The 27,420-nt window shown below is 40.6% G+C and overlaps 3 protein-coding genes across 4 annotated transcripts in view; 1 reads left to right on the forward strand and 2 right to left on the reverse strand.

The window, feature by feature from the left end:
- Positions 1 to 3,813, forward strand: part of LOC139546801 (glypican-6-like) — a 118,774-nt gene extending 114,961 nt beyond the window's left edge. For both annotated transcript variants that reach the window (XM_071355593.1, XM_071355595.1), the window contains one exon: positions 15 to 3,813. In XM_071355593.1, the coding sequence (XP_071211694.1) occupies positions 15 to 232 (218 nt within the window). In that variant the 3' untranslated portion in view covers positions 233 to 3,813. The remainder of the gene's footprint in view (positions 1 to 14) is intronic.
- Positions 3,474 to 15,555, reverse strand: LOC139546802 (L-dopachrome tautomerase-like). The gene is made up of 8 exons (XM_071355596.1): positions 15,048 to 15,555; positions 13,526 to 13,825; positions 12,873 to 12,973; positions 12,614 to 12,780; positions 6,189 to 6,374; positions 5,921 to 6,062; positions 4,497 to 4,698; positions 3,474 to 4,353 (listed from the first exon to the last, which is right to left on the reverse strand). Exons 1-8 carry the CDS (start codon positions 15,334 to 15,336, stop codon positions 4,181 to 4,183), a joined length of 1,560 nt encoding a protein of 519 aa, XP_071211697.1. The 5' UTR covers positions 15,337 to 15,555; the 3' UTR covers positions 3,474 to 4,180.
- A 4,905-nt stretch (positions 15,556 to 20,460) lies between these two features.
- On the reverse strand, positions 20,461 to 23,632 carry LOC139546803 (L-dopachrome tautomerase-like). Its single transcript, XM_071355597.1, has 8 exons — positions 23,042 to 23,632; positions 22,576 to 22,875; positions 22,349 to 22,449; positions 22,074 to 22,240; positions 21,670 to 21,849; positions 21,441 to 21,582; positions 21,113 to 21,314; positions 20,461 to 20,996 (listed from the first exon to the last, which is right to left on the reverse strand). The coding sequence occupies exons 1-8, from the start codon at positions 23,325 to 23,327 to the stop codon at positions 20,830 to 20,832; spliced, it is 1,545 nt and encodes a 514-aa protein (XP_071211698.1). The 5' UTR covers positions 23,328 to 23,632; the 3' UTR covers positions 20,461 to 20,829.
- Between the last annotated feature and the right edge of the window lie 3,788 nt (positions 23,633 to 27,420).

Below are 27,420 nucleotides of genomic sequence, written 5' to 3' on the forward strand. Positions count from 1 at the left end.
GTGCTGTTGTCCAGGTGATGAGGGCAGTGGCTCAGGCAGTGGCAGCGGCTGCACGGAGACCTGCGTCACTGAGTTTGACTTTGCCAGCACCGAGGCCCCGGTGGTGGGAGCGGACCGGAGCGGGAGCGGCCCGGTGGAGGATTCAGCAGCAGCCACACATCCTTCCCCCTCAGCAGCCCTGCTGGCCAGCCTGGCCCTCTCAGTCCTGGCACTGCACAGGCTATGGAGATAATGCTGGGGGAACTCACCCAACGTGGACAGAAGGATCTCTCTCTATGGTGTGTTTTTCTACTCAAGCAGACTGGAGCTACAGTCAAGCAGACAGTATTCAGGCAGCCTTGGCCTCTCGGATAGGTAGAGGGGTCTTCTCTGCTCTGGAGACAGCAGTCATGCATCCTGGATCCCCCTTCCTCCTCCTAAAGTGTCTGGTCATTGGTGCCATCCTTAGGCAGGACTTCACATGACTCCCGTCACTCCAAAATAGAAACAGATGATCCACCGTCAAACATTGTTCAAGAAGGCCAAAGGAATTACTTTTTTCTGGCATAAGGCAGATGTTATTAGGTCTCCATGAGAAGAAGTAATTGCACTTTTGGTCAATTTTTTTTATGCTATAGAAGATTATTATGTTGTACCACTGTGAGATTGTGGAGAGGATGCACCAAGAGGTGATCAGAAGTTAGAACTAGAACATGTCTACTATGGTGTAAGGTGATCTCAGCTGGCAGGTACTTTACTTGTTGACAGGTCAGCAGTGCATTTCTTCATTCACAAAACAAACCCGAATTCCCCAAAATCACAGAAAAATACCATAGATACAGTATGGCTTTCACATTAATTGTTGATTTCTTCCTTGGTTCATCTGCTTTAAATATTATTGAATATTTTTCTACATTGACAGGAAATGATACATATGAAACATGTTTAATGTTAATCAGGTAAAGTAAGATATTGTATAACTCATACACTATATATACGAAAGTATGTGGACATCCCTTCAAATTAGTGGATTTGGCTATTTCAGCCACATCCATCGCTGACAGGTGTATAAAATCGAGCACACAGCCATGCAATCGTCATAGACAAACATTGGCAGTAGAATGGCCTTACCGAAGAGCTCAGTTTGTCAAATTTCTGCTCTGCTAGAGCTGCCCCGGTCAACTGTAAGTTCTGTTATTGTGAAGTGGAAACGTCTAGGAGCAACAACCGCTCAGCCGTGAAGTGGTAGGCCGCACAAGCACACAGAACGGGACAGCTGACTGCTGAAGCGCATAGCGCATAAAAATCATCTGTCCACAGTTGCAGCACTCACTACCGAGTTCCAAACTGCCTCTGGAAGCAATGTCAACTCAAGAACTGTTAGTCGGGAGCTTCATGAAATGGGTTTCCATGGCCGAGCAGCTGCACATAAGACTAAGATCACCATGCGCAATACTAAGCGTCGGCTGGAGCGGTGTAAAGCTCGCCCCTCATTGGACTCTGGAGCAATGGAAACGCGTTCTCTGGAGTGATGAATCGCGCTTCACAATCTGGCAGTTTCGACAGACGAATCTGGGTTTGGCAGATGCCAGGAGAACGCTACATGCCCAAATGCATAGTGCCAACTGTAAAGTTTGGTGGAGGAGAAATATTGGTCTGGGGCAGTTTTTCATGGTTCGGGTTAGGCCCCTTAGTTCCAGTGAAGGGAAATCTTAACGCTACAGCATACAATGACATTCTAGACGATTCTGTGCTTCCAACTTTGTGGCAACAGTTTGGGGAAGGCCCTTTCCTGTTCAGCATGGCAATGCCCCTGTGCACAAAGCAAAGTTCATACAGAAATGGTTTGTCGAGATCGGTGTGGAAGAACTTGACTGGCCTGCACAGAGTCCGGGCCTCAACCTTATCGAACTCCTTTGGGATGAATTGGTGAAATAAATCAAATAAAAATTGGAATGCCGACTGCGAGCCAGACCTAATCGCCCAACATCAGTGCACGACCTCACTAATGCTCTTGTGGCTGAATGGAAGCAAAGGGGGGACCAACTCCATATTAATGCCCATGATTTTGGAATGAGATGTTTGATGAGCAGGTGTCCACATACTTTTGGCCATGTAGTGAATCTAATATAAGTTTTTACCATTTACTGCATTCTGTTGTTTTGAGTGCAGATGTTATCATACCACAAAGAACCTCATCAGAATGATTGCTTTAGGTTATGTTATATGGTGATATCCACTATGTCAGATTTTGCCATAATTGGAGAGAATAAGAGAATGTCCAACCATTTAGAAAGGATCAGCCTGCATTTATTGGTGTGAGGTTATTGAAAGTTTACATAATTTTTTTCCCTTATATTTTTGATATCCTCAGATATTAACCTTTACCTGATAACTCAGGATTGAGATGTTTTTAATGTTAATTCAACCTTTTTTTGAACTGCACATGCTTAACTTCATAAGCATATGTTCATCTAGTGTTTTCATTACCTGCAATGTGATGTCTAACTTCCCATCTGTCATTATGAAGGCAAATTTAGATACAGTAAGACACCATGTTCTAACAATTCTAGCAAGCACTTCTTATGAACTCAGCTGAGGCCCTCAGATTTCAAGATTTCCAACATTTATTGACAAGATCATTAATTAATCCGTTTTATGGAAGATAAATGTGCAGTTAAAGTTAATGCTAAGTGAGCTAATGTCAACATCTGTATTTAACTGTAACCACTAATGTCTTTATAATTCACAAGTAGATCTGACGAAATTTCAGTACACATAACATTGATTCAAACCAAATGTTGTTTATATGTAGTTATTCATTCATTACTAAAAACAAGAGAGAACGAATGAGGATCAAGATGAGGTGTCAAATTGTAGTAGGTAAAAACATAGCACATTGAAGACAAAAAAAGGCCAAAAGCAAAAAAGGCCCCTTCATTTATCTCTGGCGCCTGAGTGGTTCTGTGTGCAGAGACAGGCTCAAAGCCGACTACAGCCACCTGTGAAATGAGAATCTTAGAAGGTGGAGAGTGTCTAGACAGGGTTGAATGCTCCAGTGAGGATAGGCAGTAGAGCGTACCTACAGAGACTGGGAAAGGATTGGCATTACTGAAGGGGGCGTACTGTATTTCCCCCCTCAAATGCTAGCCAACAAAACCAGCCTCAAGGAGTATGGTGTTCTCAGAGGGCCGGCCGGTCAACTCAGTAAACCATGAAGGCCAGCTAAGCTAAGCATACATATCAAGGGCGTTAGCCAGTATTTTATTAATATCCTTCAGCTCTTATTATCATCTCTTATTGGCCTTGTTGCAGCATATCATTTGTGAGCTTGCTTCGTTGCCTCTTGATAAACCAGTATTAGTGTTCACCTTGGCAAATGATGATGATGATGTGCAAGATAATGGAGAACAAACATTTTTGTCTCTTTGTCAGTGTGTCCTTAAAATAAGATTCTTTATTATGAATAATGATCTCGCAGGATGCAGATTAGATTTGTTTGTATTATTGCACTTTTAATGGTCATATTTGTCTTATATTTTGTCTAGTACTGTATGTTCATGGATCAGCAAAAGTCATGTAAAAAACGAATGTTTCAGAAACCTTATTCATCAACATTTCATACAATCAAATGCATTCTATTGTAACAAAAAAAAATACGATCATGATAATATCTTGCTTGGAGTTGGAATCATCAAGCCAATAAGGTTGATGATCTAGTTAACATAAAGACCGTACAAACAAATATGCCTTACAGTTTTTTAATGCAATTAAAATGGTTGCATATGTGTTTTGTTACTCTTTCATGCAAATAAATATTTGTTAAAAAGATAATATAGCTTTGCAATTTTTGAAAATGTTATTTAATTATAATTTTTTTATTGATAAATTATAATATTTTCTTCAGTTAGGGACAAAAACTGGATAATGTCAATCTTAGGTAATAATGGATACAGTATAGGTGACAATATCATCATATTATTAAATAATTTCACATAAACAAATGTCCTACTGTATGCTCTGTTATTTTTTTAAACAGAACAAGAACATGGTTAAAGAAGAAGCAAAGCACTAATACATTGTACTGTAAATTCCCATCAACAATGTCTGGTTTGACAGAGCGCGAGTAATTTAGTACTGAGGTACATTTCAACATGAGAAGCAACAAGGATATTAACCCAAAGTGTACAGTACATACTGTTTAGGCTTCCTCTGTGTACTTTTTGTTGGTGAACTGTGCATTGATAAGGGGTTCAAAGCCACGTTTCCTGCGCTGCTGCAAGTAGAGGACCAAGACAAGTAGAAGAACCAGGAGACCCAGGAAAACACCGCCCAGAGTGGACCCCAGCACAAACACAAATCCACTGTCCGAAGCTGAGGAAGGGATATAGGAAGAGAGATTTAATTCAAACAAGACCTTTATGAGAGCTTTCTTATTTCATTTTGACCTGATAATAAAATAAGAAAAAGTTGATGACGATTCATTTTATTGCAAAGACGACTGCGAAATCACTAACCATCCAGTTCAATGGCATAAGAATATCCCAATTGATCAGAAGCCACGTAAATCTCTTCATTGGTCACAGGAGGGAAGAATGGCACCATGTTGTAATCTCTGTTGTGACCAATGGGGGCCATCTCATCGGGGAAACTGGAGTTTGGTGGAACAGATTTCCTCATCCACTCATCAAAAATGGCATCAGTGAAAGCATGGAGCACCTTTAAAGAGACAGAGAGTTATGTCATTTTAAAACATTTGGTAACACTTTAAATTAAGTTGCCAACACTACATCAAATTTCCCTTTATTACTAAGTAACTGCACAGTATTAACTGTAGTAACAATAAAGTAACCACATAGTCATTGCTATGCATTTACATTGTAATAGGGTTTAGCGGTATCAGGTATTACACAATTGGAACAAGGACTGTGTAATTCCACATCCACTTGCTGAAGGTTATCCCACATGGAAAAGTATTCATGTTATTCCACATGTTATTGTTCCACTATGTAACTACTGTTTTGTAATTACACATTTGAAAGTCCCCTGTGAATTACAATGTTAATAGTTAGTCAAACCAAAATATGACCTTGTTACATGTAACTACACTGCCATCAAATTCAAGTGTAATTCCAGGGTTGATACCATCTTGATCTAATGATGTAAATAGACTAGGACATGAGAGGCTGTTACATGCTAACCACATAGTAATGAAATGCATTATTACCTACTGGGTTTCCCTTCACATTAAGTAGCTTGGTCCTGGCTGGCTACATGATAATTACAAGTGTATCCCATTCAACTACGTTCTTCTTACATTACTTTTTATTCGGTATAACCTTAGAAGCAGGTAATAACACAGACAAAAATGTATTTAAAATAGCCAGTAGTTAATGAGAGGGTGTGCCTTGTTACAATTGTTGTTACTAGGTCTTAGCCTATTTACACAATTACATCAAGACGGTATCAACGCTGGGATTACCTGTGGATTCACTGTATAGTATAGTACCAAGGTCATATATTGGTTCAAGTTATTAAAATGATCATTCACAGGTGACTTTCAAACGTGTTATAGCAAAACTAGTTGCATAGTGGAACAAGAAAATATTTAATAACATCAGTGGGATAACCTTCAGCAAGTGGATGTGTAATTACAAAGTCCGTGTTCTAATTGTGTAATAACTTAAACCGCTATAACTCTAGTATCATGTAAATACATAGTAACTACTATGTTGTTATTACAGTTATTACAGTTAACTACACTACTATGTGTAGTTACATAGTAATAGGGACAACTTAATATAAGGTGATATCAAACATTTAAGCATCTTCTGCACAGAAAACGGCTAACTACAAAATAGTTTACTTTATCCCACATGACAGTCAAATACAATACTGCAGTACATGGACTCATAAGCAATTGTACAAACTAGATCATTACTAGAAAGATGGGGTCATTGGCTGCAGAGTGAGACAGAGCACTGGTTCCATTGAGGAAGGAGTGGACCAGGTTGTGCAGGTTGTCCACTGAGGAGTCAAGCTCTGCCTCGCCATCTGGCTTGTCATAGCCTTCAAGAGAATTCCTGTATAGAAAACAAATTACAGTTGGAAGTCAGAAACAATGCAATTTAGACAGATTACTCAACGTTACTTTATTGGATAATACCATATGTGTAAAGTCCCAGGTCAGTGTCAGTAGATTAGGTCACCTGAAGCTGAAGGTAGAGTTAGTGTAGAAGGGGGCGTTGTCAAAGTCTCTGATGTTTAAACAGCTCCTGACATCATTCATGGTGGGCAGACTCATGTCGGTCCCCGCGCCACCCAGCTGACCTCTCCTAATGCTCCCCTCACTGGTCCCATTACAGAGAGTGACCAGGCGGTTATATTCATCCAGGCTGGGGAGGAGGGGGGGGGGGGAATTCAAGCAACATTTTAGGACAGTGAGTCTGGTACAAAATACATGATGAAAATGTACCCAGTAGTATCAAAACCATCATAGGCCCACAAAGCATAAACGGCACAGGTATAGTACATACAGGGCATGGTTTCCCAGACATGGATTAAGCCTAGACCTTTACTTTCAATGAAACTTTTTAATTGAACATGCTTTTTAGTCCAGGACTAGGTTTTGGGCTACATTCAATCCGATTGACATAGCGTTGTTTTGGCGGTGTCGAAGGTGGAACTACTTTAGATCTGTCAAATCAACAAGTGTCTCGTTGCGTTATCGCAGAGACTGCCATTGGATGCAACAAAACCACACTCGACTATAATATGACAAATTCCATGCAGCCCACAGTTACAAGTTAGACTCATAGGCATAAATTCCCCCAGCCAAATGGACATATAAACATGCGTTAGCCTAACCAGTGGTGACTCTACCTGTTTAGCTAAAAAATATATAATATATATATACATTACCATTCAAAAGTTTGGGGTCCCTTAGAAATGTCCTTGTTTTTGAAATGCCCATTAAAATAACTTCAAATTGATCAGAAATACAGTATAGACATTGTTAATGTTGTAAATGACTATTGTAGCTGGAAACGGACAGTTTTTTAATGGAATATCTACATAGGCGTATAGAGGCCCATTATCAGCAACCATCACTCCTGTGTTCCAATGGCACGTTGTGTTAGCTAATCCAAGTTTATCGTTTTAAAAGGCTATTTGATCATCAGAAAATCCTTTTGCAATTATGTTAGCACAGCTGAAAACTGTTGTTCTGATTAAAGAAGAAATAAAACGGGCCTTCTTTAGACTAGTTGAGTATCTGGAGCATCAGTATTTGTGGATTCGATTACAGGCTCAACATGGCCAGAAACAAAGAATTGTCTTCTGAAACTTGTCAGTCTATTCTTGTTCTGAGAAATGAAGGCTATTCCATGCGAGAAATTGCCAAGAAACTGAAGATCTCGTACAACGCTGTGTACTACACCCTTCACAGAACAGCGCAAACTGGCCCTAACCAGAATAGAAAGAGGAGTGGGAGGCCCCGGAGCACAACTGAGCAAGAGGACAAGTACATTGGAGTGTCTAGTTTGAGAAACCGACGCCTCACAAGTCCTCAACTGGCAGCTTCATTAAATAGTACACGCAAAATACCAGTCTCAATGTCAACAGTGAAGAAGCGACTCCGGGATGCTGGTGCAATTTAGATTTTGGCCACTAGATGGCAGCAGTGTATGTGCAAAGTTTTAGACTGATTCAATGAACCTTTGCATTCTGTTCAAAACGTTGTATCCAGTCTGCCCAAATGTGCCTAATTGGTTTATTGATACATTTTCAAGGTCATAACTGTGCACTCTCCTCAAACAATAGCACGGTATTATGTCACTGTAATAGCTACTGTGCAGTTAGATTAACAATAATTTAAGCTTTCTGCCCAGATATGTCTGTGTCCTGGGAAATGTTCTTGTTGCTTACAACCTCATGCTAATCACATTAGCCTACGTTAGCTCTACAATCCCGTAGTGGTTTACAGCTTCTACCCCCAAGCCATAAGACTGCTGAACAGCTAATCAAATGGCTACCCGGACTATTTTCATTGACCCCCACTCCTTTTTTTACGCTGCTGCTACTCACTGTTCATTATCTATGCATAGTCACTTTACCACTACCTACACGTATGTGTACAAATTATCTCAATTACCTCAACTAACCTGTACCCCCGCACATTGACTCGGTACCCCCTGTATATAGCCTTGTTATTGTTATTTGATTTGATTTGTCTCACCCTACAAATTTGGTCCCTCTCCCCCTCAGAACTTCCCCAAATCTCACACATCCCTGGGTTGCTCTTCTTTTCAGTTAGCTGCAGCTAGCTACTGGAATGAGGTGCAAAAAATACTCAAACTGGACAGTTTTATCTCTATCTCTACATTCAAAGACTCAATCATGGACACTCTTACTGACACTTGCGGCTGCTTCGCGTGATGTATTGTTGTCTCTACCTTTATGACCTTTGTGCTGTTGACTGTGCCCAACAATGTTTGTACCATGTTTGTGTTGCTACCATGTTGCGCTGCTGCCATGTTGTATCGCTACCATGTTGTTGCCATGTTGGCACGAACCATGTTCTGTATTCTGTCGCTGTCCATTTCAAAAGTGCTGAACAAATAGGCATATTGTCCATCTGAGTTTGTTCATTAGTCTTAATCGATATTACAGCTTGTCTCTTATCTGTAGAGGTGCGTGGGTAAAATCACTGGGGAAGCCAAGCCCCCCCCCCCAAAAAAAAAGCCATATTACAACCTATGTGTTGAGATAATTGCGTTGTTTCTCTATAACCTGTTAATTCATATGCCTTGCCACCATGATATATGGGCCTAACGACAATCCATTCAACCACACCTTTGTTTTATCACAAAACTGGATAGCAACCTCTGTCCATAATGCATATTGCATGTACAGTAAGAGACATTTACATGACCTACAGCATGGTCAAGCAAGTTAATGTTTCCGACATTTTCGGACCACTAAACAACTATTGATTTAGAACCACAGAGAGTTGCCAGGGATTGTGAAGAGACACAGGCACAGAGACACATTCACATGATAAGACAAGCACTCTACACACGTACACATGAATGTTGTATTGTAAATATCTGATAGTGGAGTAGTGGCCTGAGGGAAAAACATAAATGTATTGGGTAAAGTGTTATGAAATGTAATGTCATGTAATATTTTAAACTGTATATAACTGCCTTAAGGTTGCTGGACCCAACGAAGAGCAGTTTCTGCCTTGGCAGCAGCTAACCCGGATCCTTAATAAATGCAAACACAAATATTGCAAGTTGCAAAGACTGCCTCCACTATTTCAGCACCATTTCAACTTCAACATCATAAAATCACCTCTGCTTAGTCTAATGACAACTAAAAGATACCAGAAACAATTTAGTCCAATCAACGTATGCTAAATATGATGTGGCTGTCCATGGTTCTGATTTCTGTGTGTGTGTGAGAGTGTGTGTGTAGAAAAACATGTTGACTAACCCTACTTGTAGAGAAACGCCAATGTCATCCTCCTCTCCTTCATGTTTATGAAACTGTTTATCATTCTGTCATACAGTACACGCTTTTATTCTTTGTTGTCCTAGGGTACCTAGCTAAAATTCTTACTCGCTAGCCTAACTTCCATTCATGGGCAACATTAATAGTTAACATTAGCCTTCTACATATAGCTACATATTGAACTTCCATCCTCTCAGGCCAGGGGTACAACAATTTATGAATGAATGGTTGGATCAAAATCACCATTATAATCATTGACCAGTACGGAGAATTAAGTAAAACCACAAGTCCAAATCTCTATCTCCATCCATGGCTAATTTAAGAAGGGGACAATTTTAGCTAGCTGACTAGCTAGCCACCGGATGACAACAACACAATGAGATGCAACAATTCAAGTCAATGACGTATGCTCTAAATGGGATTGGATAGGTGTGACGTCAAATCCAAGCTGGCTTCCCTTGACACTTTTTTTTGGTGCTTGTATACTATTTTTATGAAGGGAGGCCAGATGCTCGCTGGCTTACCTAGACTTCAATGCTACGGGCGGCAACAATTCAATTGGACCACATAGCGTCCGATAGATGGCCTATACGTAGAGAAACAAAGGGGCGCTGTTTCGCTCGCTCAGATGCTTTCTCTTGTGAGATACATTCAGCCTCTTGTGAATTGAAAGAAAATTATGAAACACAGAGAAACAAAATACATTTTTACATTTGGTAGATTTTTGGGGGAAGCCTGGCTTCCCTTGGCATCCATGAATACACACCACTGCTTCTTATCTGCACATCGTTCCCTTATGCCATACTTGTTACATCTCAATTGCTATATTGCTTACAGTGCATTCGGAAAGTATTCTGACCCTTTCCCTTTTTCCACATTTTGTTACATTACAGACTTATTCAAAAAATGATTAAATAAAACAATTTCCTCGTTTAGTACACACAATACTCCATAATTACAAAGTGAAAAACAGGTTTAGAAATGTTATCAAATTAAATAAAAACAAAAATACTTTATTTACATAAATATTCAGACCCTTTGCTATGAGACTCGAAATCTAGCTCGAGTGCATCCTTGAGATGTTTCTACAACATTGATTGTAGTTTCCCTGTGGAAAATTCAAATGATTGGACATGATTTGGAAAGACACACCTGTCTATATAAGGTCTCGCAGTTGACAGTGTATGTCAGAGCAAAAACCAAGCCATGAAGTCGAAGAAAAAAACCTCCACCATCCCTACAGTGAAGCATGGTGGTGGCAGCATCATGCTGTGGGGATGTTTTTTAGTGGCAGGGACTGGGAGACTAGTCAAGATCCAGGGAAAGATGAACGGAGCAAAGGACAGAGAGATCCTTGATGAAAACCTACTCCAGAGCGCTCAGGACCTCAGAATGGGGTGAAGGTTCACCTTCCAACAGGACAACGACCCTAAGCACACAGCCAAGACAACGCAGGAGTGGCTTCGTGACAAGTTTCTGAATGTCCTTGAGTGGCCCAGCCAGAGCCCGGACTTGAACCCAATCGAATATCTCTGGAGAGACCTGAAAAGTGTTGTGCAGCAACGCTCCCCATCCAACCCGACAGAGCTTGAGAGGATCTGCAGAGAAGAATGGGAGAAACTCCCCAAATACAGGTGCCAAACGTAGCGTCATACCCAAGACTCAAGGCTGTAATTGCTGCCAAAGCTGCTTCAACAAAGTACTGAATAAAGGGTCTGAATACTTATGTGAATGTGATATTGAAGTTTTTTATTTGTATACATGTGCAAACAAAAAATGATGCTTCGTCATTATGGGGTATTGTGTGTAGATTGATGAGGGGAAAAAACTATTTAATCCATTTTAGAATAAGGCTGTAACGTAACAAAATGTGGAATAAGTCAAGGGGTCTGAATACTTTCTGAATGCACTGTAGTTCTATCTTATTAGTTTCTTATTCCTCATTTTAGGCAATTTTGGAATGATGCATTTCTTTGTTCTGCTTACTTTGTGAGGTATAATTAGTTCATGTGCTTTTCTCCATGAGGAGGGGATACTATAATGTTGTTGGGTCTGTAACCATGTTTGCCAGGAAGTAATAGACCCATGTAATTCCAGTTGATATTGCAAGGGTTGTTTTGTTTGGTATAGGCCTAAGAAAATACTTCAAATGGTAGGCTAACCGTGTATCTCTCGCGCGCTCTCTCTCTCTCTCTTTGGGGACTTAAAGAAGAGTAAAGTTAACAGCTCAACATCTTGCTGAATTTATCTGAACTAACGCCTACCTGAATTTCTATTTTGAAAGTGCTGAGCGAAGGCCTACCTCGTCGCAGCTTGTTTGCTTGCACTTGCTTATACTTTGAGCTTAGTTTTAGTGACATAAGAACAGATATTATGAATCTACTGAACATAAATGTAATAATGTTTGTGCATGGTTAAAAAGTCAAAACCGATGTCGGCATTAGATATTATTGAAGGAGAATGCAGTTTTTATCGAGCTACACAAATCCACAAGGAGTCAGTAGAAACCATATTTATTTAAGCAAGTCAGCCATATCAGCCATTGTTTTTTAAAAAGGCTGTAAATGCTGCCAGATGAGGCTACGCTGATAGCCAGATGTAGCGGTAATAAAGATTCATTCCATGATGCTGAAAAGAAAGCTCCTCTGTCAGGACAGATTTATGTAGGCTCTAACAGTTTGTGGGCACCGTTTGTCACCGTTATAGTTTAACTAATGTATTGTTCAGTGTTGTGTTGTGTTATGTTGTGTAGTGGATTTGCTGGCATGGATCTAAAAAAAAAAGTTTGCCCCACCAAGATTTACATGCTAAAATTGCCACTGAGCCTAACACATCAATGGTTTGATATTTGAGAGTCATTATTTTGAATATCGATAATGGCTGCACTTTCTAGCGCAGGTTTGAACCTCTAACACAGTAGGGGTAATAATGAAGTGGTTTGTGACACACAAGAGCAGACGCTCACCGATATGTCAGCTCATACCACAGTTACACCTCCAACCCCGCTAAAACAATGGTGGTTAACACTGGTTAACGCACAATCTGATTGAATCCAGGCCTTAATCTGTTTCCGGGTAACCTGCCCACAATGTTTTTAACTCGTTTCTGTCCAAAAACGCACCTGTCGCACACCACCCCCCAATTGGAGAACCTGGACTGGTTACTGATGAGAGAGGGGTTGTCTGGGTTGCGTCCCCCCAGGAGAGAATCTGTGCAGACGTCACACTCAGTCTGCCCTGTGGCAAAGTTCCAGTATGGAACAGCAAAGTTCTCATTGCCAGTCAGTCTCTGCAGAATTGAGGAAAGGTTTACTTTTATTCTCATCAATATTTGAAGCAGTTTTTCACGTCTTTCTCGTCATCATTCAAACCCACTCTTACCTGCAGGTCTCTCTCCAGACTGAGTAGGTGGTATCTGTGCCAGGTGACGAAGGCTGGTCCTTTGTGGGAGAAGTCAATCGCCTTGAAAGGACGACCTGGACCTACAGAGAAACACAAGGTTTTTCATGAGCAACTTCTGAATGTTCTCTTCTGCTATCTATACAATACATGGAGATTGGAGAGTATTATATAAACATATAACTAGTAAATAAGTAACACAGCAAGAGTCATTTATAACATTTGTCTTTCATTTATGTTCCAACCAAGAAGGGATTAGCTTGAAGGTTGAATGTCATTTAATATACACTGAGTGTACAAAACATTAAGAACACCTGCTCTTTCCATGACGTAGACAAGCTATGATCCCTTATTGATGTCGCTTGAAAAATCCACTACAATCAGTGTAGATGAAGGGGAGGAGACAGGTACAAAACATGTTTTTTATGACTTGAGACAATTGAGACATGGATTGTGTATGTGTGCCATTCAGAGTGAATGAGCGAGACAAACTATTTAAATGCCTTTGAACAGGGTATGGTAGTAGGCACTGTTTTATGTCAAGAACTGCAACGCTGCTATATATTTAAATATATTGAAATTATTATTTAATCTATAAATGTATGAAATTATAAAATAATCAATGGGTGTTTTACCTAGAAGTGTGTCTCTGACAGAGTAGTAATGCTGCCACACAAAGAAGTCGTAGATGGAGATGTCGGAGAACTGGGGCTGGGTTCCATTGGGCCCCAGCAGGCCCAGCCAGTGCTGTGTGGCAATGACATAGTCTGGGTGGGTGGTCTTCTTGGCCCGGTCCAACACATCCAGAAACTCCTGAAGCTCAGCTGGAGTCAGAGAGTGGATGTTCTTCCTCACCACCGGGGCTTTACGTACGTCACAGTTTGGTCCTGTCCAGCCAAACTTACACTGGCCACAGTCGAAGCCACCAAAGTTACCTAGACACATGAAGGGAATATAGATAAGGTAAATCAAGTATATGGGAACAGTCAAAAATGTGGACCGTTCCATATACTTATGGGGACAGTTCAATTATCACAATTCCCAATTATCACAATTCCCACCTAAAGCGCAACTCCGCAACTTTTCAACCTCATATTCATTATCTCCAGCACCAAACTAATGTAAACAATATGTGAAAATGGCGCATTTCGATGTTTTGCATAAAAAATACAATGTTAAAAGTTCTACCTAATGACGTCATCAACATTTTAGAAATAGTGACATGGGGAGCAAGAAAATGTATTATTTAACCTTTCTTTAAATAGGCATGTCAGTTAATTACTCATTCTTATTTACTACCCCGGCCAAACCTTAACCCGGACGACGCTGGTCCAATTGTGCACAGTCCTATGGGACTCTCAATCACGGCCGGTTGTAATGCAGCCTAGAATCAAACCAGGGTCTGTAGTGACACCTCTAGCACTGAGATGCAGTGCCTTAGACCGCTGTGCCACTCGGGAGCCCTCCCCCTAGCTAGAAAATACCCTCCCTCTGGCTAGAAACTCATTGCAGGTTTTGAAAATCCCCGTTTTTCTTACTTTTAATCGTACTATGTCACAGAGAAGCATTTTTTAGGACCTTCTCATCTTATCTCTTTAACCACAGATCATATAAACATTCCGTTTTCATTTGTAGACACTGGTTTGGTGCTAAAGATAATTCATATGTGGATGAAAAGTGGTGAAGTTGCCCTTTAGCAATTTTCAATTGTTGTTTTAGGTTCTAATGTGATCCAAACAAAAACCTATATTATTCAATAGTGAACACTGATTTGCTGAAAACATTTACTTAAGACTTAAAGGCGCAATCAGCAGTTGAAACAATAACAAACCCACACCCCGCCCCTGATTCGATAAAAAGCTGAGGGATGGGGCTGGAGAAATGTAACCACTCTCAAATTCATAGACAGAGTTTAACCATGTTTTTAGGCTATATAGTGTTTGTTTATATTAACTTTGTTTACAAACAAAGGAGTAAAACAAGCTTATATTTTGGTGTCTGATGGGATACAACAGTTGAACTAAGCTTATGAGGCATTTATAAGTTATTTTCTTCAATAATCAATGGGTACATATCATTAATTTACAATTCCAAAAATGTATGTAGCAACTGCACATTGCCCCTTTAAATGTAACACTTCATTTTAATTTGACTTACCAAAGCACCTGCATGTCCGATTGAAGAATTTGATAGGCCACCTTTCTCGATCATCAACATTTCTCAACTTATACGGTCCGCCCCAGGGTTTGGTACTGACTCTGATGTCGGAGCAGTTTCCTCGTCCAGATAAAGTGCCACAGACATTAGCAGGATCAGAGCCGAGAGCAGGGCAGCACTGCTTTGAGACGATCCCCTCCACCGTGCTGCAGACTCGAGGAAACTGAGCCTCTGTAGAATCGGGCCATGTCACACAACAAACCAAACCTAGCAACAGCGCCTTGATCATCTTCAACACCTCTTGTCCTCTTCTGGCCACTCACAAACCAGTTTGTACACCAGCACACAGCAATTACGTGCTCAATTATTTTCCCCTAAAGGGTATGGAATCACATTTGTAACGCTCCTCAGTTGTGTATTCAACATTTGGCTCCAGTCATAAATGTAATTTCATGAGGGACAGCCTGAGAGAAAGTACACTGTGATCCAGTCAGTCTCAGGAACGTTAGAAAAGCCTTCAATGTATGTGCCCTCTATAAGTATGGTCAGAAAGGATTAAGATCATGGTCTCGTGGTAATCACCTGACACACGAGGACTATGAGCTGGACTCATACCAGTGACCAGTGAAATGCCTCAGGCCAAAATACATGGACTGTTGGGTAGTCAACAGAATATGGTACCTTTCCATATACTGTGAAACTCACAATATTAGTCCTATGAATAATCCATAAAAAGTTCACACAATTTAACAACAGATATTGAAATCCGATCACTTTTGCAAGTCAGGGTTTGGCTGGCAGGGATATCCTTGTCCCATCGTGCACTAGTGACTCCTGTGGTGGGATGGGTGCAGTGCACGCTGACACAGTTACCAGGTGTACAGTGTTTCCTACGACACATTGGTGCGGCTGGCTTCCGGATTAAGTGGGCATTGTGTCAAGAAGCAGTGCGGCTTGGTTGGGTTGTGTCGGAGGACGCACGGCTCTCGACCTTCGCCTCTCCCGAGTCTATATGGGAGTTTCAGCGACAAGACTGTAACTACCAATTGTGGAGAAAAGGTCAATATAATCCAGTCATCAGTTCTGCTTAGTGTAATTTATAAGATTGTTTTTGCCATTTTATCGCATGACATTAAATCGTTTAAATCATGATAAAACATGGCTCACATAGTTCATGCAAGAAATCTTCATCTGAACACAAAAACTAAAGAGACTCCCGAATCACACAAGCTACAACTCTGCATCGGGAAAAACAGATTAAAATACCTTGATCAGATTGTGCTAATTTTGGCATATAGAGGCCACGCGGATTAAGAACATGCAGGCTGAAATGTTATACTTTGACCAATCATTTCCCTTTTCTCTGGTATAATCTAAACTATGTTCAGACGTTTCAGTCTAATGCTGTACTTCTGGTGTATTACTGTACCAAATCTCCTTTCCTTTTACGTATTTCAACAAGTCCTCGGGTCATGAGATATTTGTCCTCTGAGATTTTAGTGCAGAGCTTGCTGAAAGGGTCACCCTTGTGACAAGAAAGTTCCCCAACCACAACCAAACTCTTACATTTAGACGGTTAATGTAGGCTACTCTTGTAGGGTTGCTTCTATGGACTGGGAGAGTTAAATGACATGTTAGCCTTAAGCAACATCATGAACAGGTAGGCTATATTGTATAATGGAGTACTAAGAATTTTTTTCTTATACTGCGCTGGAGAAAAAGTCATCAAATGATTGTTGAATCTTTCTGAGAACCAAGCATTCTTTGTGCTGTGGGAGGAGCTCCAAAAACATCAATGAAGATAAATGATGCTTGGTACGCCAGTGCAGAAATGTCTGATGTCATATGCTTTGTGCTCGTGGGATTAGCTAGATTTTCCCTTCCACCTCTTACCTATGACCTGGCATGTGACTGTTGAGTGAAAAGTCACATGAATACCTAAACTCAGCAGCAAAAAAAGAAACGTCCTCTCACTGTCAAGTGCGTTAATTTTCAGCAAATTTAACATGTGTAAATATTTGTATGAATATAACAAGATTCAACAACTGAGACATAAACTGAACAAGTTTTACAGACACGTGAAATGGAATAATGTGTCCCTGAAAAAAGGGGGGGTCAAAATCAAAAGTAACCGTCAGTATCTGGTGTGGCCACCAGCTGCATTAAGTACTGCAGTGCATCTCCTCCTCATGGACTGCACCAGATTTGCCAGTTCTTGCTGAGAGATGTTACCCCACTCTTCCACCAAGACACCTAAAAGTTCCAGGACATTTCTGGGGGGAATGGCCCTCACCCTCACCCTCCGATCCAACAGGTCCCAGACGTGCTCAATGGCTTCGCTGGCCATGGCAGAACACTGACATTCCTGTCTTGCAGGAAGTCACGCACAGAACGAGCAGTATGGCTGGTGGCATTGTCATGCCGGAGGGTCATGTCAGGATGAGCCTGCAGGAAGGGTACCACATGAGGGAGGACGATGTCTTCCATGTAACGCACAGCGTTGAGATTGCCTGCAATGACAACAAGCTCAGTCCGATAATGCTGTGACACACCGCCCCAGACCATGATGGACCCTCCACCTCCAAATCGATCCAGCTCCAGAGTACAGGCCTCGGTGTAACGCTCATTCCTTCGACGATAAACGCGAATCTGACCATCACCCCTGGTGAGACAAAACCGTGACTCGTCAGTGAAGAGCACTTTTTGCCAGTCCTGTCTGGTCCAGCGACAGTGGGTTTGTGCCCATAGGCGACGTTGTTGCTGTTGTTGATGTCTGGTGAGAACCTGCCTTACAACAGGCCTACAAGTCCTCAGTCCAGCCTCTCTCAGCCTATTGAGGACAGTCTGAGCACTGATGGAGGGATTGTGCATTCCTGGTGTAACTCGGGCAGTTGTTGTTGCCATCCTGTACCTGTCCTGCAGGTGTGATGTTCATATGTACCGATCCTGTGCAGGTGTTGTTACACGTGGTCTGCCACTGCGAGGACGATCAGCTGTCCATCCTGTCTCCCTGTAGCGCTGTCTTAGGCGTCTCACAGTACAGACATTGCAATTTATTGCCCTGGCCACATCTGCAGTCCTCATGCCTCCTTGCCGCATTCCTAAGGCACGTTCATGCAGATGAGCAGGGACCCAGGGCATCTTTCCTTTGGTGTTTTTCAGAGTCAGTAGAAAGGCCTCTTTAGTGTCCTAAGTTTTCATAACTGTGACCTTAATTGCCTACCATCTGTAAGCTGTTAGTGTCTTAACGACCGTTCCACAAGTGCATGTTCATTAATTGTTTATGGGTCATTGAACAAGCATGGGAAACAGTGTTTAAACCCTTTACAATGAAGATCTGTGAAGTTATTTGGATTTCTACAAATTATCTTTGAACGACAGGGTCCTGAAAAAGGGACATTTCTTTTTTTACATATACTGCTAGTGAGGGCATGAGATCATTTTTTACAAATAAATTCGAAACCCCTAATAAAAATAAAAAACTGAATCCAAGAAAAAAAATCCTGAATCCCAAAATACATTTTTAAATGAAAGAAATACTATTCTGTGAAGGTTTGTAGAAACAACGTGCTGGTATTTTAACACTGTCCATTATTGTCATAAAGAAAGATACACTAATATGTTGTTTATTTAATGGACACAATCATATTTTCTCTCTGCAAGTCTACGCAGTTGTTGAATTATTCAAAAGCCAACATTTTATGGACCTAATGTAAGAAATCAACAGAAAGAGTCAGAATGTAGTGTAGTTATCAAGAGTGAAAATAGACCCTGAGAAAATTCCCTTTGTGTGACCATACCTCTTAGATAGGGTTAGATGTTAAGTCCCCTATTTAGGGGACTGTGAGCTTTTCTGGACCGGTTCTGACTGATGAGTGAACGAGGCAGGGTCCAGTGCCTTATAGTGCCAGAAAGCTCCATCTATCTGCTTTCCACTATGACTCTGTCAGTGGGGCTGACTTGATGTCTCAGGTTTCAGACCCACATTTGCATAGGGAGAGAGTGTCACATTTTCTGACCTATCCAGACAAAGAATCTCTTTTATTTGTATATTTTCGTAAACTATGTACTTGAGCTTGTGTACTTAAAAGTGACTACACCACAGTAATTTAATTTATAACTATTTTACCCGAAAGGTGAGATCTAGACCTTTCTATAACCCTAACCTTAACCACACTGCTAACCCTAATCTTAAATTAAGACCAAAAAGTAGATGTTTGTTTTCATGAATCTTTACGATATAGCCCATTTTGACTTTGCAGTTGGCCCATCTAGCGGAAATAGCTCAGTTCTGCCTCCATGGCAAGATTCATGACAACCATAAACTTACTGTCTATTTAGGCGGTAATATACATTTTGACATAACATTCAAGAGGTATGTAAATTCTATGCGTTCCTAAGGGTTAGCAAACATTTTGCTTCATGACCTACCAGGGTTAAGCAGTGAAAAAAACATACCCAGACCAAAATAATAAGTTAATAATTGATGAATAAAACCCTCTTCTTCAAAACATTTAACTGGATGTGGATTTGAGTAGGGGCTCTTGTGACCAATTTTAAGAAACCAACTGTATAATAATGACATTATTTGTACGTACAAAAAATGCGTCACACAAGTGGGTCCCGACACACAGTATGGGAGCCATTGCCTTATACAACGGGTACTATAAGGTTCACTGCACTTAACAGGATTAGCCAGTAGGATTACTGGAAAAAGCCAAATGGAATGTGTTATAGAAATTATAAAGAAGAAGTGAATTGAGTAAACCATGGAGTTATAATATATTTCAAGTAAAACTTAATGCACACAATTGAATATCTATTTGTATTTATTATGGATCTCTTCCTGGGGTCCAGCAAAATTAAGGCAGTTTATACAATTTTAAAAACATTACAATAAATTCACAGATTTCACAACAGACTGTGTGCCTTCAGGCCCCTACTCCACCACTACCACACATCTACAGCACTAAATCCATGTGTATGTGTGTGTATAGTGCATATGTTATCGTGTGTGTGTGTGTATAGTGCATATGTTATCGTGTGTGTGTGTGTATAGTGCATATGTTATCGTGTGTGTGTGTGTGTATGCATGTGTCTGTGCCACATTATCTAAGATTTAGTTGAGGTTTACGGTTTATTGAATGTTTTGTCCCAAATACAATGCTTTTACTTTTGGAAATATTTAGGGCTAACTTATTCCTTGCTACCCATTCTGAAACTAACTGCAGCTCTTTGTTAAGTGTTGCAGTCATTCCAGTTGCTGTGGTAGCTGATGTGTATAGTGTTGAGTCATCCGCATACATAGACACACTGGCTTTATTCAAAGTCAGTGGCATGTTGTTAGTAAACATTTTAAAAAGCAAGGGGCCTAATTGAAAACAAAGGATAGGAAACATAACTGGAATCAGAATCAAAGGGTGTACAAATATTTATTCTCAAACATAAACTACATTTTTGTCCAAGACACAGAATCAAACATTGAAGAACAGGAACTGAAAATGGGCTCTCAATAAATGACTAAATATTCAGTAAGTGTTCATTATTCTGTATGGGTTCAACATGGGTTCTGATTGGCTGAATATAAATATTACAGGTCTCAAACATTCTACCCTCAGGATTTTATGTTGATGAAATAAGTACTTATCTTGAGTTACAGTATGTTTCAATTGGTCCTATAAGTATGACTGTGTATTACGTTAATATGAACATTGCATACAAGCTTAATCAGATAAACCGTAGGCTTTCTTTCAGTTACTGTAGACTTTCGCTCAAGAAATGTTCAAGAGTTGTCTATGTACTTCCTATTGTATTGTATTAAGGGTTCAAAGCCATGCTTTCTTCGCCGGTGCAGCATATAAACCACGACTACCATGAGCACAGCCAGTAGGCCCACGAAAACGCCTGTCAAAGTAGCTCTCACGACAAATACAGGATTACCGTCATTCTCTGAAAGACAAATAGAAAGAAAGCAAACTCTGAAATGAATTGGTGCTTACTTCATTTTCTTGCCATTAGCGTTGAATGCATAGTGCAAACGCCTGTTGAAATGTTGAATCACTAACCATCCAGTGCGATGGCATAAGAATATCCCAGCTGGTCAGACGCAACGTAAATCTCTTCATTGGTCACAGGAGGGAAGAATGGCACCATGTTGTAATCTCTGTTGTGACCAATGGGGGCCATCTCATCGGGGAAACTGGAGTTTGGTGGAACAGATTTCCTCATCCACTCATCAAAAATGGCATCAGTGAAAGCATGGAGCACCTATACAAATACATTTCTCAGTTATACAAACTAAGTAAAAACACATTTCTATTATTATGAAATGTACATGTACTTGTTTTGTTTTATTTAATTAAATTATATCTTATTTATTTAATTTTTCATTACTAGAAAGATGGGGTCATTGGCTGCAGAGTGAGACAGAGCACTGGTTCCATTGAGGAAGGAGTGGACCAGGTTGTGCAGGTTGTCCACTGAGGAGTCAAGCTCTGCCTCGCCATCTGGCTTGTCATAGCCTTCAAGAGAATTCCTGTTAATAACAGATCATATTTTATCGTTAGCGTACACACATAACACTTTTGCCAAGAGAAAAAGTGAGTTATCGAAGGAAAATGACCTGAAGCTGAAGGTAGAGTTAGTGTAGTAGGGAGAGCTGTCAAAGTCTCTGAGTCTGAGACAGCTCCTGACGTCATTCATTGTGGGAAGACTCATGTTGCTCCTCCCTACCTGTCCTCTCCTTATATGTCCCTCACTGGTCCCATTACACAAAGTGACCAGGCGGTTATATTCATCCATGCTGGGAGAGAAGATAGATGTTATTTAATTATGAATAGAGATGCTATCCCCTGTACACATAAGTGAAGGTACGCACTTGTGTGCATGCGTGCACACACACACAAACACACACTCTCCTGTGCATGCATGCACACACGCACAAAGGCGTGCAGGCACAGACACAAACACTCATTCACCTATGCTTAGCCACATACACTCAGCATTTTGACATAAATTGCTCCAGACCTGTTACACACCACCCCCCAATTGGAGAACCTGGACTGTGTACTGATGAGGGAGGGGTTGTCTGGGTTGCGTCCCCCCAGCAGAGAGTCTGTGCAGACGTCACACTCAGTCTGCCCTGTGGCAAAGTTCCAGTATGGAACAGCAAAGTTCTCATTGCCAGTCAGTTTCTGCAGAAGAGAGGTCATTCTGCTATACACATTCTGTAGACATTTCCCATTAACGTACATACTCGTGAGAAAAATAAAGCCACAAAGAAATGACCTCCTCACTCTTACCTGCAGGTCTCTCTCCAGACTGAGTAGGTGGTACCTGTGCCAGGTTATAAAGGCAGGTCCTTTGTGGGAGAAATCAATGTGTTTGAAAAGACGTCCAGGTCCTAGAAAAGATTAAACGTACTGGTCACAGATATGTAATAGATATTCAATTGTTTAACATTGTGCACATGTAAATGTTCATCATTATACTTTCTTGTTTGGTTGTTTGTGTGGTACATCACATTTACCAAGGAGCGTTTCTCTGACAGAGTAGTAATGCTGCCACACAAAGAAGTCGTAGATGGAGATGTCGGAGAACTGGGGCTGGGTTCCATTGGGCCCCAGCAGGCCCAGCCAGTGCTGTGTGGCAATGACATAGTCTGGGTGGGTGGTCTTCTTGGCCCGGTCCAACACATCCAGAAACTCCTGAAGCTCAGCTGGAGTCAGAGAGTGGATGTTCTTCCTCACCACCGGGGCTTTACGTACGTCACAGTTTGGTCCTGTCCAGCCAAACTTACACTGGCCACAGTCGAAGCCACCAAAGTTACCTAGACACATGAAGGGAATATAGATCATAATGTAGTTATGCTATAACATACTAATACACTTTTTACATGTAATTTTAACTAAAGTTAGATACTTATACAGATAATAGAGATCCCTTAGAGGAAGTCTGCAGTTTAACATTTTCAATATTATAACTTCAATACTTACCGAAGCACCTGCAAGTTTGATTAAAAAATTTTGTTGGCCACCTTTCACGGTCATCTCGGTTTCTCATTCGATACGGTCCGCCCCAGGGTTTGGAGTCCACTCTGATGTGGGAGCAGTTTCCTCGTCCAGATAAAGTTCCACAGACATTAGCAGGATCAGAGCCGAGAGCAGGGCAGCACTGCTTTGAGACGATCCCCTCCACCGTGCTGCAGACTCGAGGAAACTGAGCCTCTGTAGAATCGGGCCATGTCACACAAAAAAACAGCCCCAGCACCAGAGCCCTCATCTTTCACGCAGCTGTAATCTTCTGCCTTCTCCCTAAAAATTGATTTGTACACCTGTTCACAGCAATGATGTGGTCAATAAGTTCCAATAAGACACAGAGATGGAACTAATTCAATGTCATGGTCTTTGTCTTTCCCATTTAAAAATAAAATAAAAATTCAAGGCCCACTTCGTAATTTCCAATCCATTCAGCACAATTACAGACAGCATTGACAGTGGGCTACAGGCCTCCAGTAAATTCAACCGTTCTTCCCAGAAATCATAAACTAAGATTTCTGGGGACAAGTGATAAAAATACCCACCCTGTGTCTTTTAAGAACCCAGAGAACAATGATGTTCGTATGTTTGCACAATGCTTGCCCTCAGTTAAAGATCCCATGGTAGCAGATGAGAAAAAAAAAAGTATTGGGCCTCCAGGCAATTGATCATTTGACAAGATAAGCCTCCGTTTTTTCTCCTACCGTTCATCTGATGCTCATTCCCAACCACAGAAGTACCACAGTAACTGTAACTATTTGACATTATTCACACCACTTTCAACTCTACCATTGCTTTCTAAAACTGCCCTCTGGCAGAAGGTATGAATTTCAACTTTGGTGCTTTTAATGCAAAAAGGCATAGTTCAGTAGGTGTTTCATCTCCACAGTCATGAACAATTTGAACATTTTACATTTTTATCATCATGCGTCTACCTTTCTCTGTTTACTGTTTATTAACCTTTCATGTACTCTGACTATAGTCATACTGGAATCATCTGATCGACCCCTAAGGACCTCTTTCAAATCATGTGTTCAACTGAATGTTGCCCCTCCCTCGGTGAGTATGCACTTTTCAACAAAACAACTTTAGAATTTGTGCATATGCTTCTCATCATGTACCACAAGCAATCATATTTTCTTGGACTCAAACATCCTTATGGTTAACCATTCATTTCAATAGATCTTTAGAACACCTTCAATGAATTACATTATATCCTAAGTCAAGCTTTTGCATTTCATGGAATGTGAAATCTGTCATATAGAACCCCAAAGCCTCCATTGAAACGCATGGTGGTGCTAGAGAGCCATCTTTGAAATACAATGGCGGCAAGTGTACTGGAAAATAAGTATTTGAGGGTATGTACACAGTTGTATAAGTTACTTCTTATGTGCAGCTTGTCACTGTAGTCCAGCACTCCAACGTTACATTGTACAATTTCTTCCTGCTTTAGCTTTAGAAAGTACAATCATTACCAGATAAATGGGCTGTAGCTGGGTCGTTCCACGAAATGAGTGCCTTTTGGGTCCCTTTGATATTTTAAATAGAAATTGTGCACAAATATATAATTGTTTAAGCCTGTTATATTATATGAAGTTCCCTTTAATATAGACCACATGGAAAATGCAATAAATCAGCATGTTGATATTTCCCTCTGTACATCCTCTGTGACTTCTAAGGAGATTTAAACCCATTTAACCCTGAAATGTGTTCAAGTGTTCACCGTCATTGTAAAGCCCTAGTTAATCTGTTGCTTTGACAAAGTCATTTCTAAAGATTATTATTGATTTCATGTGATTAGGGATTCATTTTAAGGTAAAAAAAAAAAAAACCTGTCCCTCATTCTAAGGTCAACCATGTTACGTGAACTGAACTGAACTCTAGTTTTAATATGGTGATACTATTCCTTTTTACATCTTTTATTTTCAAAAGAATTTAAAGAAACATTGAACATCTAATAGTCAAATCATAGTGTAAATGCAGGTGAGCTGGTTCTACTCTTTTTTTCTAGGCACTGGTTTTGCGGTGGAAAACTGAGTGGGTTGAGTGTAACACGTCAACCCTGTTACCCATAAATAGACAGGCTAGACATTATTTCACAATTACAATTTATTGTGAAGCTTGCATTCAATTGCCCCTCCCTGTTGCACACAACGGTCTTCCATTCCCCCTGTCACAGGGGGATTTATTGCTGATTTAAGATGAAATAGTCAACACTGTTACTTTATTTAGCTTAATAGGCACTTATTATAGTCCCTTTTTTAATTTAACCTCTTGAGATGGGAAAATGTTTTTTAATAAATTGAACATGTGCTCTTAATGACAGAACGCTAAAATTAGGTGAAATCAACAACAACAAAAATCCCCAAGTTACACTACTCAAAAGGCACCTAATTGGTGGAACGACACAGTTATTCAGACGTATAACGTATTTGTTTTTTTCCTGAGATTTGGCACCTACTGATACCTAATCTGGCCCTGATGTCCTGAAGTTATATTAAATGCTAAGAAAACACAGGAAATACTCAGAAATAGGCATAAGCCTTTCAGGGCCCTAAGCGAGATTTGGTTGGCCCCCTGAAGCCGGCCCTGCATATTAGCATAAACGTGACATCAGTCAAAACACCTCAAAACAAAACATGGTATCAAGAACAAGATAAAACTAGCTGAAACGAGGCACCAACGATTCCCCATATGGCAGCTTCTTGTCATTGTTTCTAGCTATCTGGCCATCCAGAATCTCAACAACACATGGCCTTCTGACCCATTAAGCAATGCGCATCGTTTTTGTGATGTTGTCAGCTAACCCGTCTATTGTGCCCGGTAATGCTTTTATCCACTCCATTTGTTTCACCTCATCCCCATTATCATTTAAATTAATGTATTATTACCCTTTGATTTTGCACTGAGTGGTTGACCACCGTAGGAGAACAATTTGAGTGCTGTTGATTTTTGAGCTGCTAATTGAACCAGTGTGGAATATGCATGCAGTGTTGTCCCCTTTTGTTTTTGTTTGAGAGACAATATTGCCCGGTTGTGTTGAGAGTCCTACCCGTATCAGCCTCAATGGAAGTGGCATTGTTCTAAAATGGAAAGTTCCAAATGAAAGGCCAGCATTACATAAAGGGAAAGTGCTGCTCAGCCTTTGAAGTGCTGCAAATGAAAATTCTCCTTTAATAGCATTTCAAAGAGATATCACAGAAGGAGGTGATGCTTAATTTGTGAAATGATCTACTTATTACCATGTTGATGGCAAAATGCATCCATTTCCTTAATGGCTAGGTGAATATTCTGTTCAGCGCGTTGTGCTCTGTACACATTTGGAGGAATATAATGTGTTGGTTGGAAGAAAGAGGGCCTTTTCAAATTGTAATCGAGAGTACTTCAGTTTCATTCACTGAGAACCGAGCTCAGTGGTCTGAAAACGGGAAGAACTGATTGGAGGAGCAGCTGAAACACCTGATTTTAAACCAGCACTCTAAGCCACACTCACAGCACCTCAGTCTAATTGATAGAAAGGCATCTTTTGTCCTCTCAGATCACGATTGATAGCCTGCTGAGGCAATCACACACTGTTAAAAGTGAACGGGACTGGAGTATGGTGGATGCTTCCACTCTTATTCATTGTTGCCCAAGAAAGACCTTGCCTTGTTTATTTTGTGATGTTGGGTATGAAAGCCATTCAGATTCAATACGTTCAGCTGAAAGCGTTGACCTCTGCTTATAACAGAGGTACAGTGTAAACCCGATTACCCATGCTAGTGTTAGAAACCTTGATTTAGAATTATAGAAGGTACAGTTCAAATGCAAATATGAGGTTACAGGTGTGGCCCCCTTTCTACTTTTGGGTTATATTTCATGATAGTTCATGCCACCGGCTCTGTATATAGTCACCTTTCTTGATAGGTCATCACCTGTTGAATTACTTTACATTTACATTGTATTATAGGAACTTTTAGAGAGAGAGAGAGTGAGAAAGAGAGAGATGCAGTATGTTTAAATGACATCAGGGGGGCAGTATTGTTTTGGTTGTGGTCTTTGTTCAGGGGCATGATTGACCAAGCCACCTACTTTGCCTTCATGATGCTTTCCCAAAAACACCATAAAAATAGTCTAGGTATGGAAATTAACTGCCACCATTTAAAATTCCAACCATTCCATGCAATAACTTCCTGTATATTGCCTTTACGTTGGTCTGGGTGGTGTAGCCTATAGATGTAAGCCTATTGAGTGTCCCAGTATACTGTCTTAATCCTCTATAAGACTTCTATATCCACCTTCAAACTAATAACTAGAGGCAACATGTCCTCAACAAACTAGTTTACCAACTTCTGTCA

Source organism: Salvelinus alpinus, chromosome 20 (genome assembly GCF_045679555.1).
Source record: "Salvelinus alpinus chromosome 20, SLU_Salpinus.1, whole genome shotgun sequence".
NCBI classification, from domain to species: Eukaryota; Metazoa; Chordata; class Actinopteri; order Salmoniformes; family Salmonidae; genus Salvelinus; species Salvelinus alpinus.

What these genes read in the sequence shown, in the direction of transcription:
- LOC139546802 (XM_071355596.1), bottom strand. Translation starts at nt 15,336, where the DNA reads ATGATCAAGGCGCTGTTGCTAGGTTTGGTTTGTTGTGTGACATGGCCC. An exon ending in TCGGACATGCAGGTGCTTTG is followed by an intron (nt 13,826 to 15,047) that starts GTAAGTCAAATT and finishes TCATGTGTCTAG; the next exon opens with GTAACTTTGGTGGCTTCGAC. An exon ending in AACTCTACCTTCAGCTTCAG is followed by an intron (nt 6,063 to 6,188) that starts GTGACCTAATCT and finishes TTTTCTATACAG; the next exon opens with GAATTCTCTTGAAGGCTATG.
- LOC139546803 (XM_071355597.1), bottom strand. Translation starts at nt 23,327, where the DNA reads ATGAGGGCTCTGGTGCTGGGGCTGTTTTTTTGTGTGACATGGCCCGAT. An exon ending in TGTCAGAGAAACGCTCCTTG is followed by an intron (nt 22,450 to 22,575) that starts GTAAATGTGATG and finishes AATCTTTTCTAG; the next exon opens with GACCTGGACGTCTTTTCAAA. An exon ending in GTCTGGAGAGAGACCTGCAG is followed by an intron (nt 22,241 to 22,348) that starts GTAAGAGTGAGG and finishes TCTCTTCTGCAG; the next exon opens with AAACTGACTGGCAATGAGAA.